The following is an 18,937-nucleotide window of genomic DNA, read 5'->3' as shown; positions in this document are numbered from 1 at the left end:
CTCAACCTGCTCCATATGATGAGGATGGTGTGTCATCTGATGATGGTGAGATATTTGACCTTTCTGACCAGGAGCCCATCCGTAATAAAGAAACGGATTCTAAGTCTAAAGTCTATATACCTGGCCTAATACGTGCAGTATGTACGCCCTTGGTTATTGAGGATGACTATCCCCCCCATGGCTAAATCTAAATACACCTTCTTTAAGGATATTAAGGGTGATGCCACGGTTTTTCCTCTTTCTGGTCAGCTAGTGGACCATTTAGAGGAGGCGTGGAAAAATCCAGGTAAACGGTACCAGCCTCAAAAACGTTTGGCTTTTGCATACCCATTTGCAGATAATTATTTCTCTGGGAATCTCCTCCACAGGTGGATTCTCATGTGACATGCCTAGTACGGAGTGCTACATTGCCCATGCCCTCCATGTCCTCCTTAAAGGATGCTACGGATCGCAAGGTTGAAATATGCCTTAAGTCCATTTATTCCCTTGCTGGAGGGGCATCCAGACCGGCTATGGCTGTGTGTTGGGTGGCCAGAGCCATGGAGCGCTGGGCTGACAGTTTGGAGGCGCCTCTGGACTCTGACTCGTCTGCAGAGCAGGCAGAGTTGGTTGGTAATCTCAGAGACTCGGCTACTTACAATAATGAGGCAGCTTTGGATATCGGTCTCCTCACCTCCAGAATCTCCTCTGCAGCTGTGGCCGCTCGTCGCACCCTATGGTTGCGTTCTTGGAAGGCGGATGCCGATTCCAATAAGGGCTTGGAATGTTTGCCGTTTAATGGACAGGTCCTGTTTGGCCCTGATTTGGATAAAATAGTAGCTACTTTGGCTGAAGCCAAGTCTGCGTGTCTCCCATCGGGTCCAGTCAGGGTCGGGTACTTCATCCTTTCGGCCCTACAGGCCCCAGAGTAGGTCCAAAGTACAGTTTTTTCGAAGACAGGCTAGGCCCAAGAAGTCTACCAAGCCCAAGAAACAAGCTTGGAGTACAAGGCGCCCTGCCCCCAAGTCTGATGACAAGCCTTCGGCCTGATTGCCCGGGCCTCCCTTTGGGGGATCCCAAAGTGGGAGGCCGCCTGCTTCGGTTCGCCCAGTGTTGGTATTTGACTACCAAGGACACTTGGGTACACGAGGTGGTCTCTTGGGGCTATGCCCTATCCTTTCGGTGCAGACCCCCCCAGCAGGTTTTTCACAACAGGCCTTCAGTCAGATCAGAACAAGGCCCTGGAATTGCAGAAAATATTGCAGTCTATGCTCCAGGCTGGAGTTATAGTGCATGTTCAGTTATCCCAGCAGGGCATGGGTTTCTATTCCAATCTCTTTCTGGTGCAGAAAACCAATGGGTCTTACCGTACTATCCTCAACCTTAAATCCCTCAACAAGTCCTTGAGGGTGCCTCGGTTCAGGATGGAGACCCTGCGTTCCATCATACTGGCAATGGAGCCTGGGGATTTCATGGTGTCGTTGGACATCCAGGACGCTTACCTGCATGTCCCCATTGTCTTAACGCATCAACAATTCCTCAGGTTTGCAGTACTCGACAAACAGTATCAATTACAGGCTCTGCCTTTTGGTCTAGCAACGGCGCCTCGGGTTTTCACCAAAGTCATGGCGGCTCACCTACAGATGCAGCGAGTCCACTTATTACCTTATCTGGATGACCTTCTGTTGTTAGCAAGGTCGCCAGAGATCCTCCAGCTTCATCTGCAGCTGACTATCTCTGTATTGCAGAATCATGGCTGGTTGATTAACTGGAAGAAATACACCCTGGTTCCCTTGCAGAAGATTCTCCATCTCGGGGCCTTGTTGGACTCGCAACAACAGAGGATCTTTGTGACTGAGGAAAGATCTCTGCATTGCAGACGAAGGTACGCAGTTGGCTTCAGTGCCACTGAGTGTCTATTCACTAGGCGATGAGGTTACTGGGCTCCATGGTGTCACTCTTCGACATGGTGGATTATGGCCAGTTTCACTCCAGGCCTCTGCAACAATTGATCCTGTCCAGATGGGACGGGTTGCCTCAGCGGATAAAGACGCAGACCATGGTGCTTTCTCCGGAGTTCCGTCTGTCTCTGGCCTGGTGGCTGCAAACAACTCACCTGAACAAAGGACGTCCCTTTTGGGTGGAGAACTGGGTCCTTTTGACAACGGACGCCAGCCTCAGAGGCTGGGGAGCGATCACGGGTCCACACTTGTTCCAGGGCAGATGGACTTCTGCAGAAGCGGAGCTTCCAATAAACATCTTGGAACTTCTCCATCATGCAAGACTGGTCCTACAAGGACAACCCGTGCAGGTCCAATCAGACAACACCACCACGGTGGCTTACATAAACCGCCAAGGAGGAACCAGAAGTTGGCCAGCGCTGACGGAGGTGTCCCGCATTCTAGCTTGGGCAGAGGGCAATCTCCCAGCCATCTCAGCGGTGTTCATCCCGTGAGTCCTCAACTGGGAAGCAGACTTTCTCAGCCGGCAGGACGTACATCCGGGATAATGGTCTCTTCACCAGGAGGTATTTCAACTCCTGGTGGACAAGTGGGGCCTTCCGGAAATAGACCTCATGGCCTTCCGTCACAACAACAAACTTCCTGTGTACGGGTCAAGAACAAGAGACATGGACATGTTTCTAGTAGACGCTCTGTCGGTCCGGTGGACCTTCCAGTTTGCGTATCTCTTCCCTCCATTTTCCCTTCTTCCTCGGGTTATTCGAAAATTCAAACAGGACGGCGGCAAGCTCTTGTTGATAGCTCCAGAGTGGCCCAGACATCACTAGTTCTCAGACCTTCAAAGTCTCTCTGTAGACGCTCCTCTGTGGTTGCCTCTACGTCCGGATCTGTTGACACAGGGTCCTTGTTTTTACCTGGACCTCAGTCGGCGTGGCTGTTGAGACAACCCTCTTGTCATCCAGGGGTTTTTCCAGCTCTGTAGTTAAGACCATGCTAAGTATTCGGAAGCCTACACTGGCTAGGAATTACCACCGAGTATGGCATACTTTTTTTGAGTGGTGCTGCCCTAGAGGCTATGATCCTCAGGTGTTCCGGATATCACGAGTGTTTGCAGGCGGGCTTGGATCACGGTCTTCGCCTTTCTTCTCTGAAAGTGCAGGTTTCTGCTCTTTTGGTGTGGTTTCAGCGTAGGATGGCTACACTTCCTGATGTCCGCACCTTTATGCAGGGTGTTCTTCATATACAGCCTCCCTTTGTTCCACCTGTGGCTCCTTGGGATCTGGCTGTGGTCCTGAGGGCTCTCCAAGGACCACCTTTTGAACCACTTGGCTCAGTGGATTTGAAATGGCTTACGGCTAAGACTGTATTCCTTCTGGCCATTGCTTCAGCCAGAAGGGTCTCAGAATTAGGGGCTCTTTCATGTCGACCTCCCTTTCTCATTTTTCATAGGGATAGGGTGGTGCTTCGTACTCACCCTGGTTTCCTCCCAAAGGTGGTATCTAGTTTACATATCAACGAGGAAATTGTTGTACCAGCCTTTAACTTACCGGACCTTTTGGTTGGTGAGGCCACCTTGGATGTGGTGCGGGCCTTAAAACTCTATGTTGACCGCACCGCTTCTTTTCGGAAGTCGTACTCGTTGTTTGTCCTTTTATGGCTTCCAGAAGAAGGGTTGGCCTGCCACTAAACAAACATTGGCAGGATGGATTCGCCTGGCTATTTCTGAAGCTTATGCTCATGAAGGTCTTCCCGTTCCATCTTCGGTCAGGGCTCATTCCACTAGGTCTGTGGGTCCTTCGTAGGCAGCTTGACATGGCGCCTCAGCAGTTCAGCTTTGCAAGGCAGCCACATGGTCATATGTCCATATGTTCGTACGGTATTATGCTTTTGATACCTATGCCTTTCAGGATGCTTCCTTCGGGCGGCAGATTCTCCTTACAGCACAGGAGCATCCCCACCCATAAAGGATATTGCTTTGGGACATCCCCAAGGTATCCTGTGTATACCCTATGGAACCTGCAGTAGAAAATAAGAGATATAGTAAGAACTTAACTTTGTTATCTTTATTTCTATGAGGTCCATAGGGTTTCACAGGACTCCCACCCTGTCGCACCTGTACTGCAGATGGGCTTTTCTGATCACTGGTTTTTCCATCTCCTTCTGGTGAGAATGTGTTTCATGTGTGTTCCAGTTCTTTCTTCTCTCTCTTTCCTCTACTCCAACCTGGGGCTCATTACATAACTGATTTGCCTTGGCTCGGGGGCAGGGTATAGAAGGGGGACTCCAGTGCATCCTGGGAGGCTGAAAAACATTAACTCTGTGGAGCTTGAGCCTGACGTCACTGTGGAACCCTATGGACCTCGTAGAAATAGAGATAACAAAGGTAAGTTCTTACCATATCTCTTATTCTATCCTGTATTGGTGTGGGTAATGTTACCATATATTTTCCCCATGTATCAAAGAACCTCTGGGTACTTCTTTCCTTTTGGATTGTTGACTCTACCCAGTCCATTCGAAACAAGTAATATAACTCATCAAGGAACACAGACATAGTAGCCCATACTTGTAGTATCGTTTTCCGGGCCGCGGCCCTAATCTCCATTAACAGCTTTAGTCTCCCCCGAGTATCTCTAATACCAGACGGTCTTATTCCCAGTATGGTCCATTCTGCAGATAACTGAAAGCCCCTTTCCACGTAGCGACCCACAAACCCCCCTACTCCTTTCCAGAAGTGTTTGATAACATGACAATCCCACAAATAATGGAAAAGATCTGCTCTTCTCACCCCACATTTCAGGCAGTTACTCGAGAGAGATAATCCCATCTTACTAAGTCTCTGCGGGGATAAGTATGCTCTATGGTACATTTTATAGAACATTTCCCCATATGTTGGGATAGGGAGTAGTCTAGAAGATTGCTTCAGTACACCTAATAGTGTATTCGCTGAAAATTGGGGAAAACATTCCCTCCATTTAACCAACTCCATCTCAACTTCATTATACTCCATCAGTGGACAAATGTATGCATAATATAATGATATCGCCTTTCGTTTTGGAACCCCTTGGACTAATACTCTATCTAATTTATTATCCCAATCTCTCTCATTTAGCTCTCGTATTACCTTATTTGTATAATTCTGAGCCTGAATAAATGCCAAACCACCGAAACTTATTCCTTCAAATGTTTCTCTTGCTTGGATCATATTCCATGGCTTTCTGCTTTGTGTGTTAATTAATTGCCCAACTCTGGATAAGCCCTGCCTCTTCCATACATTAAAGGGGTACATCACTTCCCCTGCCTGAGAGTTGGGGTTTTCAATAAATGGCAAATGCATTGAGAAGTGGGAGTTTATTTTAAATCTGTGGCGTAATATTAGCCGTGCTTTCCTTGTAGCCATTAAGAGCGGATTTTTATCCATATTCGAGTCTACTTCTACTTCCCATATATGGAGAAATGCCATCAGCCCCATGTCTGCAAGGAATGTTCATGCCAGCGACATATGAGCATAGTTATCCTTTTCCTCTAACCAATCTCTGATGTAACGTAGCTGTGCGGACAAATTATACATTTCCAGGTTAGGGAAGTTCAGCCCTCCATTAGTAGTGGGTTGTTGTAGCTTTTCTAATTATATCCTAGCTCTTTTCCATTCCCATACAGTGTTCTCCCCAGAAAATGATTCCATCTGGGTGGCATCAAGAAGTAGCCGGGTGGGGGCCTTCGCAATAATACCCTGACCTTATAATGATTTAAACTTGAAATAACATTTTCTATATTAATTCTCCTCTTTTATCTTATTAGAGGCCCAGTTGTCTGAACATGAAAGAGCTGCAAAGTCTGGTCCTTTTTATACAGCTCCCAGATTCTGTCCCCACTTGCAGGTGGTAGGCGGTTTCTTGCCGGGTGGTGCACCCGCAAAAAACAGCCTGGGGAGAACACTGCCATATATATTTGCTGAATAAGCTATTAATCTCCCATACATCCTTGCGGGCTAACACAATCGGGAGTGATTGCACCGGGTATAATAGCCTGGGGAATGATATAATTTTTCTCAGATTAATACGCCCGAACAATGAAATTGAGAGTGCTCTCCATCCGTCTAGATCTTTCTTGCATGCTTTTATTGCCTATTTAACATTAATACTATATAAAGCACTTATATCTTTGGGAATTTTCACTCCCAAATATGTTATAAAGTTAGATTCCCATCTAATGGGCACATCTCTTGCCCATGCTGGTTTCCTATATCCCACCTTTAAATACATTGCCACTGACTTGTAAAAGTTTATTGAGAACCCGAGACCCTCCCGAACCCCGCCAGCTTCTGCATCAACGGAACCAGGGAGAACCTTGGGTTCGTCACAAACATCAGCAAGTCATCTGCAAAAGCGGTCATAATTTATCTCATGTGGGCCCTCCCCCAATCCTCTCAATTCCTCCCAGCACTGTAAGTATCTCAACATGTGATCCAGGGCCAAGTTGAATAATAAGGGGGACAGTGGACAGCCCTGACGTGTTCCCCTGCTCATTGTCACCTTTTGACTAGTGTATACCCATTAATAAATAACGATGTAGTCGGGGTATCATACAGAAACTGGACAAATTTAATAAATTCCCCCTCCGCAATCCCTTGTAGACAATATTTTATGTAGGTATGACCATGAGATAGTTTGGACACTAGTAAAGCCTTTGATACTAAGTATAACGCTAGGTGAAGATGTTACTTGATATGATTGTACAACAGCTGCTATGGCTGTTCTTCTCCCCTTAACTGAATGATGGCCAGAAACAAACCCCAATTGGTGCTCCATCAATAGTTAATTACTTATTGATTGCAACCTGTTTGCCATGATTCTGGCCAACAGTTTGCAATCCAGATTCAGGAGCGTTATAGGTCTGTACGAAGACTCCAATTGCGGTTCCTTGCCAGTTTTTAAAAGTAAAATCATTGATGCTGAGTTGAAAGTGGGATATATCGGGCTATTTTTATGCATATGTTGAAATAAATCAAACAGTACAGGAGTTATCTCTTGCTATAATATTCTGATGATAGCCCATCCAGGCCAGGGGCATTATGCAGCTGCAGTTCCACGAGTGCCTCCTGTACCTCTTCAATTGATATATCTGAATTTAACAGGTCTTTATGTATTTGAGATAGTTTTGGTAAGTGGGCCTTTGATATTAAATCATTCATTAAATACTCATCCTGTGCAGAAGCTGTGTATAATTTTGAGTGAAATCTATTAAATAACTGTATAATTTATTCATTATTTGTTGTTGTTCTATTTTTCTTTGTATCATAAATATCTGTTTATATAATTTCTTTGTTTATGGGATCTGGCCAACGATGCCAAGAGTTTATCTGGTCTATTTCCCCATCTATAGAAACAATTTTTTGTATAATATAATGAGGACTTTGCCTGCACCAGTAGATAGCTTTCAAGTAGTTGTCTATTCAGTTTATATTCCCTGAAAGTTGTCTCTGATGGATATGCAATGTAGCTCCTAAAGCTCTCTGATACCTCACTACTCAATGATTGGTACTTATGTCTATTTTTTTTCCTATAGTAAATATATGACATTATATGGCCTCTAATTACTGACTTTGAGGTCTCCCAGAATAGTATTGGTTCCTCTGTTATCCTCCTGGAACTCTACCCATTTGGCCTTTAGGTATTTATGGAAATCCTCAGATTTGTACAAAAATGATGGAAACCCCCATCTATGTGTACCCCTAATCACCTCTGGGATTTCCATTTTGATACCAATTAGAGCATGATCTGATATCACGATCTCTGTTATTTCTACATCCCTAACATTACAAACTAATCTCTCACCTATCAGAAGATAATCTATCCATGATAGGGATTTATGGACCCTTGAATAAAATGTAAATTTGCGCCCCAAGGGATTCAGCATCCTCCAATAATCCTCCAGTCCATGCATATTTTTAAGACCAGCTATAGGATTAATCCGATTATAGATCTGGGATTTTGGCACTTTTGACTTATCCAGGGACGGGTTATCCACCCAATTGAAGTCACCACCAATTATAAGATTTGGGTATTCCCTGTCTAAGAGTATCTGATTTATCTTTGAAAAAAAGGGTTTTTGCGCGGAATTTGGGGCATACACATATAATAATGTATACTTTATCGAATGGACTTGGATTCCAAGCAAGAAAAACCTTCCCTGTGGGTCCTCCACTTTCTCCCATATTGAAGATGGTGGGATAGAACTATAGCCACTCCTCTTGACTTAGCGTTGTGGCTCACTGCTTACACTTTCCCCAATCCAGTGGGCTTTAATCTTAGTTTCACTTTCCTTCTGCCAATGGGTTTCTTGTAGAAAGATATCTGAACCATTTCTCTTTAGATGTTCCACCACCCTTTTTCTCTTTAAGGGGTATTTAATCCCCCCACATTCCATGAGGTTATCTTAAATAAATAAAACATCTGTATCCCAACATATCCCCCCACTGATATCTAACCCAGGATAGAGAGAGAAAGTAGAGGAGGAGGAAGGAAGGAGAGGAGAAATGAAGAGAAAAAAAACAATTACACCAATATCTAAACCCCCGACCTCGCCGTGTCCTGTCATCCACCAGTAACTTTGCCAATTCTAACAGCCTGTAGATATGGATGATATTACCCTTACTACAAAATAAACTTCTAATATTAGCGCCTTTCCTCCTTTTCTTTATATTCCTAAACCAAAATTCACCAAAAGGGCATGACCTGCCATGTTCAATCCACCCCAACTTTGTAATATAATTCATAAGTATAAAGCACATTTCCATATTATACCCCCACTGAGGCACAATCATAATATAATACATAAGCGTAAGGCACACTACCATAGTTATGGCCCATCGCTAAACACAATTCCCCAAATTCAACATAATCCCCTACACAATAATGTGACTCATGGATCAAACCCAAAGAACCCATATTATCATACCCAAACCACCACCTCTTTGTAGCTAAACACACCTTTTTCTATCATAACCCCAAAATAAACCAAAATCTTCAAAGTCATTAATAGCCCATGTCACAAACCCGGGCTGACTCGCAGATACAACAATCTGGATCAGCTGGTTGTGATGCCAGCGCACCGCGGTTACTTACCAAAATACATGGTTCTTCTGCCACCACGCAGACTATTCTCCGGAGGTCTGTGATCTCCCAACAGATTAATAATAAATCACATTCAAATGACACACAAATAAGTAGCATGGGCCTATCCAGGCACGCAAGTTCAATAAGAATCACGGAGAATATGCTAGATTAAATGTGTTTAATCCAAAAAATATTTTTAAGGTTTAGTTACAAAAATATTAATAAAATGACAAACAGATTATAATGCAAATATTCTCTTACAAAATAAAAGAGAGAAATAATTCAGAGTCCCTAAGACAACTTACACTAAAGTTCTTAGCACTGCTGATGGGGTGGGGGATCTCACCCACAGGAATATCCTGATGCACTCCCAGACCTGACTGTCTGAACCCCAAGGAGTGAACATTGGATGTTGGATGGTATTCTCTTTTTATACATCCCTAATTCTTTGTTCATACTTAACAGGGTCTCCCAATCAGGTCAGCAGGGTTTGAGATTAATATATTTCCAATACAGGGTTACCTGGCCAAACTAACAGGGTCCCTGCTTTAAAGATAAGTGATGATATAACTCACTCTTCAACTTCCCCCTTCTAGACCTATAGTAAATACCAGAATCCTTATCTTAGCCTCTATAGCATAACAATAGTCTTTAGAAGAAGGGCACTGAAGTAACAGGAGGTCTGGTTCTGGGATTATGATATAGGACACTGACTTCAGGGGTCATAAAAAGGGAGAGTTGTTCACACATGGCCTCACAATGTGAGGGATATACATCATTTTGTTACTGAAAGCCATTCACTTGCTAATTCCAGCCATTTCTGACCTGCACACCAAATAGCAATGGACATACCATGTTTATACAGTCTATAGAACTAAAGGACACACAGTTATATAACACTCCTCAAATCACAGGACATAGATCATTATCAACCCCTCTTCCTGGAATGCCTATCTTCAAAAGAGGTGGGGTAATACCTCAGCCCTTCTAGACACACATAGTTCAATTAAAGGACTTCATAGTTCACAAAATATTATTTCTGGCGATTATTCTTGCGATTAATCGTCACAGCCCATAAATAATATTGTGGCAAAATAATTAATACAATTGTCATATTTAAAGAGAAAACCTCTTTGAATTCTACCATATCAAATAAACAATATTGTGATTCATTAATTAACCCAAACACCTTATACAAAAGGGCATTAATGTGCACAAAAATATCCCTGAGTAACCAACTCATTATCCAGAGTGTCAATATTACAAGCTTAACCATCAACTCAATAACCCTCATTGGCAAACATTGCTCTGCCAATAATCACCCAGTGCATTTTATCCAATATTTTACCCCCCCCCTTAATTCCCTTCCGAGGGCCCACCCATATCTTCTCTACCCACCCCAGCTGTCATTTCTAAATGTAGGTAGGCTTTTGCTGCTTCTGGAGTATCAAACATCATTGTATGACCATTATCCGTCATTTTTAATTTGGCGGGGTACCACAATGCAAACCTTTTCCCCCTCTCAATCAGCATTTGGCATATCAGTTGAAAAGCCTTTTTGTTTTTTGTTGCAGGGTTACCGAATAATCTTGGAATATTAATATTCTGTTCCACTCAATATTCAATAGAGAACTTTTCCTGTAAGATCTCCATATTTTATCCTTAGTACCATAATCCAAAAACTTGATTATTACAGGTCTAGGTCTGGAGTTTGGATCATCCCTTGGGGGGCCGAGTCTATGAGCTCATTCTATTTGGGGATTTGAAACTTCATTTTGAATATTTAAAGCATTAATCACCTTGGTGCTAATATATCCCATTACTGCCACCTCAGTCTTTTTAGCTGAAATACCTATGAACCGCAGATTATTTCTGCGGTCCCTATTTTCGAGATCATCGATTTTTTTTCAAGTAACCACTGAATTTGTTTAACATGTTCTTCAGTGGTATTGTGAACCAAAAGGGCATCATCTTCCAAGTCACTCACCCGCTGTTCTAAAGTTTCTATTCTGCTGGTGTTCTCTGCGATTCTGGCCAAGTCTGAATCGAGAGAAGCTTGAATATGATTTGAGTTTTTTTATCTATAGATGGCAAAAAATTAGCCACAACATAATTTGTTGGAGCCATATTCCCCACTTTTAGGGATCCTTCCTGAAGTCGTATAGGGGTATTGGCGGGTGTGGCATCTAGTGAGTGTTGCTGGGCAGGAGAGGCTTCAGTTGTTATACCCACCCGCTGCCTTTGTTTACCCATATCTACCGGTTGTGCCTTGATACAATAGATTTGATACAATATTTATCCATACCAAACAACCATATAAAGTAAACATCAACCAACTGCTAGCGTAGACAGGAGGAAAAAAAAAAAGATGTCACAGTACAATATTACATTTTCAAACTATTAACCTGTATATGCTGTTGCTCAACTCCATTTACTAAAGTTAGCACTGACTCATCCCATGAGACTCAGGGCTTGATTCAGTCCATAGTGCTTGCGAGCGCTGAGTGCTCGCAAGCGGGTCGATGTTGGCCAAGTGCGCATGCGCACGAGAGAGCCGGCTTCGTCGTGCGCATGCGCACGAGAGAGCCGGCTCCATCGTGTGCATGCGCGAGACCTGCATAGCGACGGGCAAGCCGTCGCTATGGGTCTCGCTACAAAGGGGGCATGCTGTCGATGTTGAGTGACAGCACGCCCCCTTTGGTGGGCATGCTGGGGGCGTTGCTGCCCAGACGGAGGTGTTCCCATGGGAACGCCTACTATCTGGGGCTGGCCCCACAGACATAAAAAAATGATGTCAGTGGGAGTGCTTTTGGCTCTGATAGAGTCAAAAGCACTCAAGGGCTTGCGGCAGATGAGACCCTACCACAAGGGTCTCGTCGCAAGCCCGATGGTCGCGATGGTCTTGACCATCGCAACCATCTCTTTGGCCGCTCGCTATAGCTGTGGGTGGTCACCCACAGCTATGCGAGCGGCCAGGAGGCCGCTCTAAAAAAAGAGAGGGAGGGCACTGATTCAGAGCAAGCGCTCTGAAAGAGTGTCCGGCTCTGAATCAGGCCCTCAGTGGGCCCAAACAACGCCAAGCTGTAAACAACACTCTCTCCATGTATAATACACCCCTAAGAATCTCAGATGTCCAAATTCACAGACGTACCCAGACTACCCCCGGTTTTTCCTCCTAATTATTCAGTCTGCTTATACTTGGGGTGTGGGTTATATATTGTGATCCTAATGGTGCCTAGGAGTGCATCAGACTGATGCAGGCAACCTGATCTCTAACATCCAAGTCCCAAGAGTCAGTCATTTCTTATTGGCCTTTAGTACAGTTGTCCAAAACCAGCACACAGACCCCTTCCACCTGGGGTTTTGGTCCAGGTTGTCCAGACCCACCCCAATACTGGTTTAGATGCTATAGTTGCAATAGTACCTTAGTGGGTTATAGATTCTACAGTCCTCCCAGTCACTAAAACAGTCATTGGGTAACATTGTTTGTGCATTTAATAGTTGAAGCATACTTTACCAAACTGGTTTTGCACATATATGGTAAACATTGCCCACCGCTTCTGCCACCTCAAAAATGCTGTTTTCTGATGCTGGTCAGCTTGTTCCAAGACAAGGTATTCTCCCTGTGATATGCTTTCTCCACCTCATGCGCTGCTGCATTTGGTGTTCTGTATACCAAGCTGGGATGATGCTGGATTGCCGCCGTCCCCACCAGATGCGCCCGCTGCTACCTTGCAGGGACAGGGAGGATCACCTCCTTCCAGGGGCCTCTATTATTGCACCTGCATTCTCTGAGGCAGTCTCTCTCTGGATTGACCACCTCTGCAAGCTCCACCGCACAGACCAGGTAGTCAGCCTCCGCCTTGCTCACAAGGCACGGCCCAAGATCTCCTCCCGCCTGTTCTGGCATCCTAATCAGGAGCTCACTTAAAATGTGGACACTCTGTGTGCACCACCCCACTGGAACGAGTGAAGGAGTTATTAATGTAAAAAAAATATTGACGCTTGTATGTAGTCCCTTTTGAGTCAGATAATGATAGGTGCTTAATAATTCTGATACTATTGGTTCTGACTCAAGGATTTCATCCTGTTACCGTGATCTTTGAAAATTCAATAAAATAATCCTGGTTAAGCCTGTCTGTATTATTCGTAATTGGTTTAATAATTGAAAAAATACAACCTTTTAAAGGAAAGATCACATAAACACCTTCTAAGCAAAAACATAGATAGCATCAACCAAAGGAGAAGAACATGGCATGATATATAATTGATGCTTGTGCTGTGAGGATAGAGTCTGCATGTCTGAACCAAATAGCTGGCCATTTCATTTAAATCAACATGGTCCAATTATAACTTCAAGGGGTAAATTTACAAAGAATCGAGATGGTCCCGATTTGCAAAGAGATTTATCTCACTGTACTGTACCTCGTCTGAACTCGGGTGATTTATTCACTTTTTATTTTGCAAACTTACCAACAGGCGATTTGTTCCAAATCGATTTGGGCGATAGTGAATTAGGTCGATTTTTTATTTATTTTTTTTTGGGAGTCACCAAGCAAGTTTGAGTGAGTTATCTCTTCCGATTTGCACATTTTGTAGATTACTCACCCTAGATTTCAGTTTTCTTTCTGCCTAACTCTCCCGAGCAAGCAGCCTGCACAAATCAGTGAGATGTGTAAACTGCTTGTGTCTTGTACCTGTAAAAAATGGGTTAAATTAAATAAAAGAAATTATGTAGGGTCCTCCCCCCAAATGCCTAACTAGCCCTGGACTTGTCAGCCAGGCCTGGTTCCAAAAATTATTGGGAACAAAACGAGTAGGGTTCCTCTGCAATTTAGGAACCAGCACCTGGCTCCTGGACCAGTCCTGGTTTTAAATATAGAAAATGTGTAGGGGTTCCCCTATATTTAAAAACAGCATCGGACCCAAACCATCTGGTGTGTAATGCCACAGCCAGTAGACCCTATTACCGGGTCTCCAGGGCCAAAGCATGCTCACCCCAAGCTGGTCAGGCCAAGCCATGGATCTCAGGCTCAGGGGAGATGGGGACCCCCACAAGAAGGTGTCCCCCCTCTCTTGAGCACCCCAGGCTTGGCCTTAAGCCCAGGGCTCTTCCCCGCACCCCTGGAAGCGGTAAGTCTGGGGGTAATAAAGTGTATTTTACAGTGGATTTACAGGTGCCAGCATGCCTGCCCTTTGGCACTTGTGGAACTACTAGTGAAAGCAGGTGGCCGGCACCCGTATCTCCCCTTTAAAATAAATTAGTTAAATAAAGACACAACACACACACCATTGATAGTACAAGTTTAATATACACATACCACAATCACACATACTTACTTGTTACAGCCATTTGGTCCACTTGTCCAAAGGAGAAATCAGTGTATGGACCTGCAAAAAAGATCCTACACTCACCTACATCCTGGCGCTGCTCTCCGTAGCATCCAGGGTCTTGTGAAAACAACAAAGCGACTAACCCATACCATGCCGAACAGATGTAAGTATATATTGTTACATGTACTTACACCTCACAAAATAACAATTGACCAAAATCAGCTGTAATTTCTCACTGGCCACTAGCCAATCAGCGGCCGCTTTACATGTAGCAGCCGCTCATTGGCTGGATCCACGTGAGTTCCAGCCAATGTGGTTAGGCTTCTGAGGGGACTCTACGTCTTTTTTTTAAAAAAAATGTGTCCTATTTTAATGATTTACAGGCAGAAACATACAGAAATCACAATGATTTGTGTATGTTTCTGAGCGTCTCGCAGCTTATCTTGATTCTTGGTAAATTTGAGAGCGATATATTTTAGGTCAAAAGTACACCCGAATTGGCCCAATGGTGATTTAAGTTGATTTTGCTATCTCACCTGATTTGAATGAAATCAATCGAGACATCTCACCTGAGATGGGCAAAAGCAAATTTGAGAGATGGGGAAAAAAAGGACTAAATCACCCGAGATTGTCATCTTGAGCAATCTCGATTGTTAGTAAATTTACTTCTCATGCTGGGCATACACTCTACAATTATCTGTCAGATATCTGTCAAATCTGTCTGGTGGGAAGGAAAATCGTGTCCGTTTTCTATTGTTTGGGAGCAAATTTCTATTGTCTATTGTCATTTGCTCCCATACATTATCAGGTTTTCATTCCAACCAGCCAGATTGGACAGATATCTGACAGATAATTGTATAGTGTATGCCCAGCATTAGACTCACATGTAGAGGTAGTATTTATCCTATTTTTGGTATTTCACATTCTTTTCAATTATATATAGGTTCATGCAGGTAACAATCATTGGTGTTCTGTACAGTCCTGATTTGGTTAACCCATTAACCAAAACAGTATAACCAGTACATTGGTGACATAGCTGACTCAGCACTGACAGGAGAGTAGGGGGGATGCCTTTGTAATTGAAAATTCTTTGCAAGGCTTCTGGGAGTCAGTCAATCCAGGGATGGTGCAGAGTGGGCTGGGTCAGGGCAATATTTGTGTCTGTGTGGGGGCGCCCAATGTGTGGCCCCATCCTCCCCACCTATAATCCAGCCCTGTCCTGGTGCATCAGCTGACAGTAGGTGTGACAGGATCGGTACCATGTGTTACCCATCTATGATCAGTGCAGGGGGTGAGTAAATAGCTGTCATTTTTTTTAGTGTATTTAAATATATATCATATTCTGTATATAAAATTACACTATTACTGTAAAAGTCATTTTACTTGAGTAACATTCAAGATTTTAAATATAACCTTTTTTTTTTGCAGGACAAATAAGAGGAGAATTCCCACAAAGACTATTAGAAAACATAGTGGTAAAGGGACATTGTTCTCCGATCAAGCCAACTAAAGACGCTATTTCTTCTTACACCTCTAAAGGATTCCCCAAATCTATTCTCATTTTCTGGTTAAGAGACAACTTTTACAGCTAATTTGTTTCTCATCTAATACATGATGAGTATCACAGGAAAGAAACTGCATCTCTGCTCTAAGTGTGACAAAAGCTTTACTTATAAATCACATCTTATCTCACATCAGAGGAGTCACACAGGAGAGAAACCATTTACATGCTCTGAATGTAGCAAGTGTTTTTCCAATTTGTCAAATCTTGTTATACATCAGAAGAGTCACACAGGCGAGAAACCATTTATGTGTTCTGAATGCAGCCAATGTTTTTCCCATAAGTCACATCTTGTTGTACATCAGCGGTTTCACACAGGAGAGAAACCATTTACATGTTCTGAATGCAGCCAATGTTTTTTCCGTAAGTCACATCTTGATATACATCAGAGGAGTCACTCGGGAGAGAAACCATTTACATGCTCTGAATGCAGCAAGTGTTTTTCCAATTCGTCAAATCTTTATAGACATCAGAGGAGTCACACAGGAGAGAAACCATTTACATGCTCTGAATGCAGCAAGTGTTTTTCCTGTAAGCCAGATCTTGTTAGACATCAGATGATTCACACAGGAGAGAAACCATTTACATGTTCTGAATGCAGCAAGTGTTTTTCCTGTAAGTCATTGCTTGTTACACATCAGATGATTCACACAGGAGAGAAGCCATTTACATGTTCTAAATGCAGCAAGTGTTTTTCCTGTAAGACATATCTTGTTGTACATCAGAGGAGTCACACAGGTGAGAAGCCATTTACATGTTCTGAATGCAGCAAATGTTTTTCCTGTAAGTCATATCTTGTTAGACATCAGAGAAGTCACACAGGAGAGAAACCATATAAATGCTCTGAATGTCACAACTGTTTTAGTAGTAAAAGAACACTTATTAATCACATGAAGAGACACTCTAAGGCCCTGAATGTACTAGGGTTGTTCAAAAAATAATGCCTAAATGCTCACAACTAAAATTTTATTATAGATACAGATTTGAAAATTTGCAGTAAAATACTTTGAAGTTTTAGTAACAGAATGACTCTACTAAAAAAAATCACCAATCGCCCTCAAACATTTTCTCCACCTCTCAACCCAAGCTGTGAAGCCACTTTGGAAAAATTCCAATGGTTTGTGTTTAACCATGGAACATAAGGCATTTTTAACTCCCTCTGTCTTAAAAATGTTGACCACGGAGACAGTATTTGAGACGGTCAAACAGATGAAAGTCAGAAGGGGCCAAATCAGTACTGTATGGTGAATGTGGAATTATTGCCCTCCCCATTTTGGCAATGGCCGCAGATGTTGCCATCAAAGTATGATGTCTGGCATTGTCGAGGTGTAAGATGACATTTGACAGTGAAATTGTTGACCTTTTTTGGGGGATGGCTTCTTAAGTGTAATAATGTATCGGTCACTGTTGATTGATTGGTTTGGTTCCAAGTAATCGATGAGAATAACACCTCGGCAATCCCAGAAGAATCTGGCCATGACTTTGTTTACGGATCGCTGTGATTTAAACTTTTTTGGCCCAAGTGAACTGAGTGTTTCAATTTCTTTGATTGGGCCTTTGTTTCTGGGTCATAAAGGAATACCCAGGTCTCATCTCCTTTAATGACATTTCCCAAAAACATCTCAGGGTTGGCTTCAAAGTTGGTCAAAAGATTCATTGCACACTTCCACCCTCTGGGCCTTATGATCCTTGGTAAATTGCTTTGAAACCCATTTAGCACACACTTTACGATATTTCAAATAATTTATTAGTGTTTCTACAGTGCCATGGCTACATTCACGTTCATCACTGATATCTCTGATGGTCACACGACGGTCTTTCTGAATCACGGCATCAACTTTGTGTCAGTTCTCTGCTGTCACTGCAGTTGATGGTCTGCCACCACGAGGTTTGTCGCACACGGACGATTCTCCCGATTGAAAACGCTTCATCCACCTTCTGACATTGCTATAGTCAATTGTACGCTCACCATACACTTTTTCAGTCTTCTGTGGATTTCTGTAGCACTGCAGCCTTCTTTTTCCAGAAATTCAATGACTGCTTTGTTTCATCTTGGATTCCATGGTATTTCTTGAACTACCTAAATAAAAATACATATATAGTTTGCAGACATATTAAAGTACAAACTGACAAGTTTCAAACAAATGTTTTTATATTATTTCAGAGTTATGAGCATTTAGGCATTACTTTTTGGACAACCCTCGTATAATGTGTTTCTTAAGTAAGTTAAATAGCATCACTTCAATATATTTACAAGTGAGGACATTTTTATATAATTCAATCTTGTTAAAAACTGGATAGGAGAATTATCTACATCTTATCCTCTGCACCAGTGTAATGTAATAAACAATGTGTATGGTGACACCCCCAAAACTGTGTGAAATTATTATTTATTTGAAAATTTAAATGTTTACTATAATAGCATAAAGCAGTGCCAGTGGCATCACTAGGGGGGTCACATCGAAATTGTAGAGCTGCTCTGCTATTTTGTTGTCACGCCCTCAGATGGTGTCACTAAGCAGCGGTGATGTACGAATGTATGTATCATACACACTGTACCCAGAGAGGCTGAGGGCTGCCTGTGCAAGACCCAAGTGCAGGCTACCCGACATTCTGGCAGCACCCTCCTGGAATAGGTGCACTAGGTGGTGCTATTCATAACAACTAATACAATAGTATACATCAAACGAGAGAGAATTTTCTTGGTGTAGTGCAGCATTTCTCAAACTGTGGGTCATGACCCCAGACTGTGCTGCGCCCATCTCAGCAAGGGGTCGCAGCTCACCCAAGTTAAATATCCTGGAGCGGTCCTGAGTCCTTTGCGCCCGCTGCTATGATGGTCCGCAGCGGCATTTGCACCAGCAGTCTACCGCTGGCTCCTCCTTCTGACCTTTACTGTAATTAACACGCATGTGACGTCACGACATCCGAGCGTCATGACGTCACGACATCCGAGCGTCATGGCGTCACCCTTTGTCGGTCACAGT

The 18,937-nt window shown here is 43.3% G+C and overlaps 1 protein-coding gene across 1 annotated transcript in view; it reads left to right on the top strand.

Annotated features, from left to right (window-relative positions):
• Positions 1-18,307, top strand: part of LOC148454333 (uncharacterized) — an 87,198-nt gene extending 68,891 nt beyond the window's left edge. Inside the window, exon 2 of the mRNA XM_088461043.1 lies at positions 16,001-18,307. Coding sequence (XP_088317169.1) covers positions 16,001-16,891 — 891 coding nt within the window. The 3' untranslated portion in view covers positions 16,892-18,307. The remainder of the gene's footprint in view (positions 1-16,000) is intronic.
• The last annotated feature ends 630 nt before the right edge of the window (positions 18,308-18,937 follow it).

This window comes from Taudactylus pleione, unplaced genomic scaffold, assembly GCF_031769625.1.
Source record: "Taudactylus pleione unplaced genomic scaffold, aTauple2 ptg001005l, whole genome shotgun sequence".
Taxonomy (NCBI): Eukaryota; Metazoa; Chordata; class Amphibia; order Anura; family Myobatrachidae; genus Taudactylus; species Taudactylus pleione.
The sequence above is the reverse complement of the archived record's forward strand: the minus strand, read 5'-3'. Positions and strand labels throughout refer to the sequence as shown.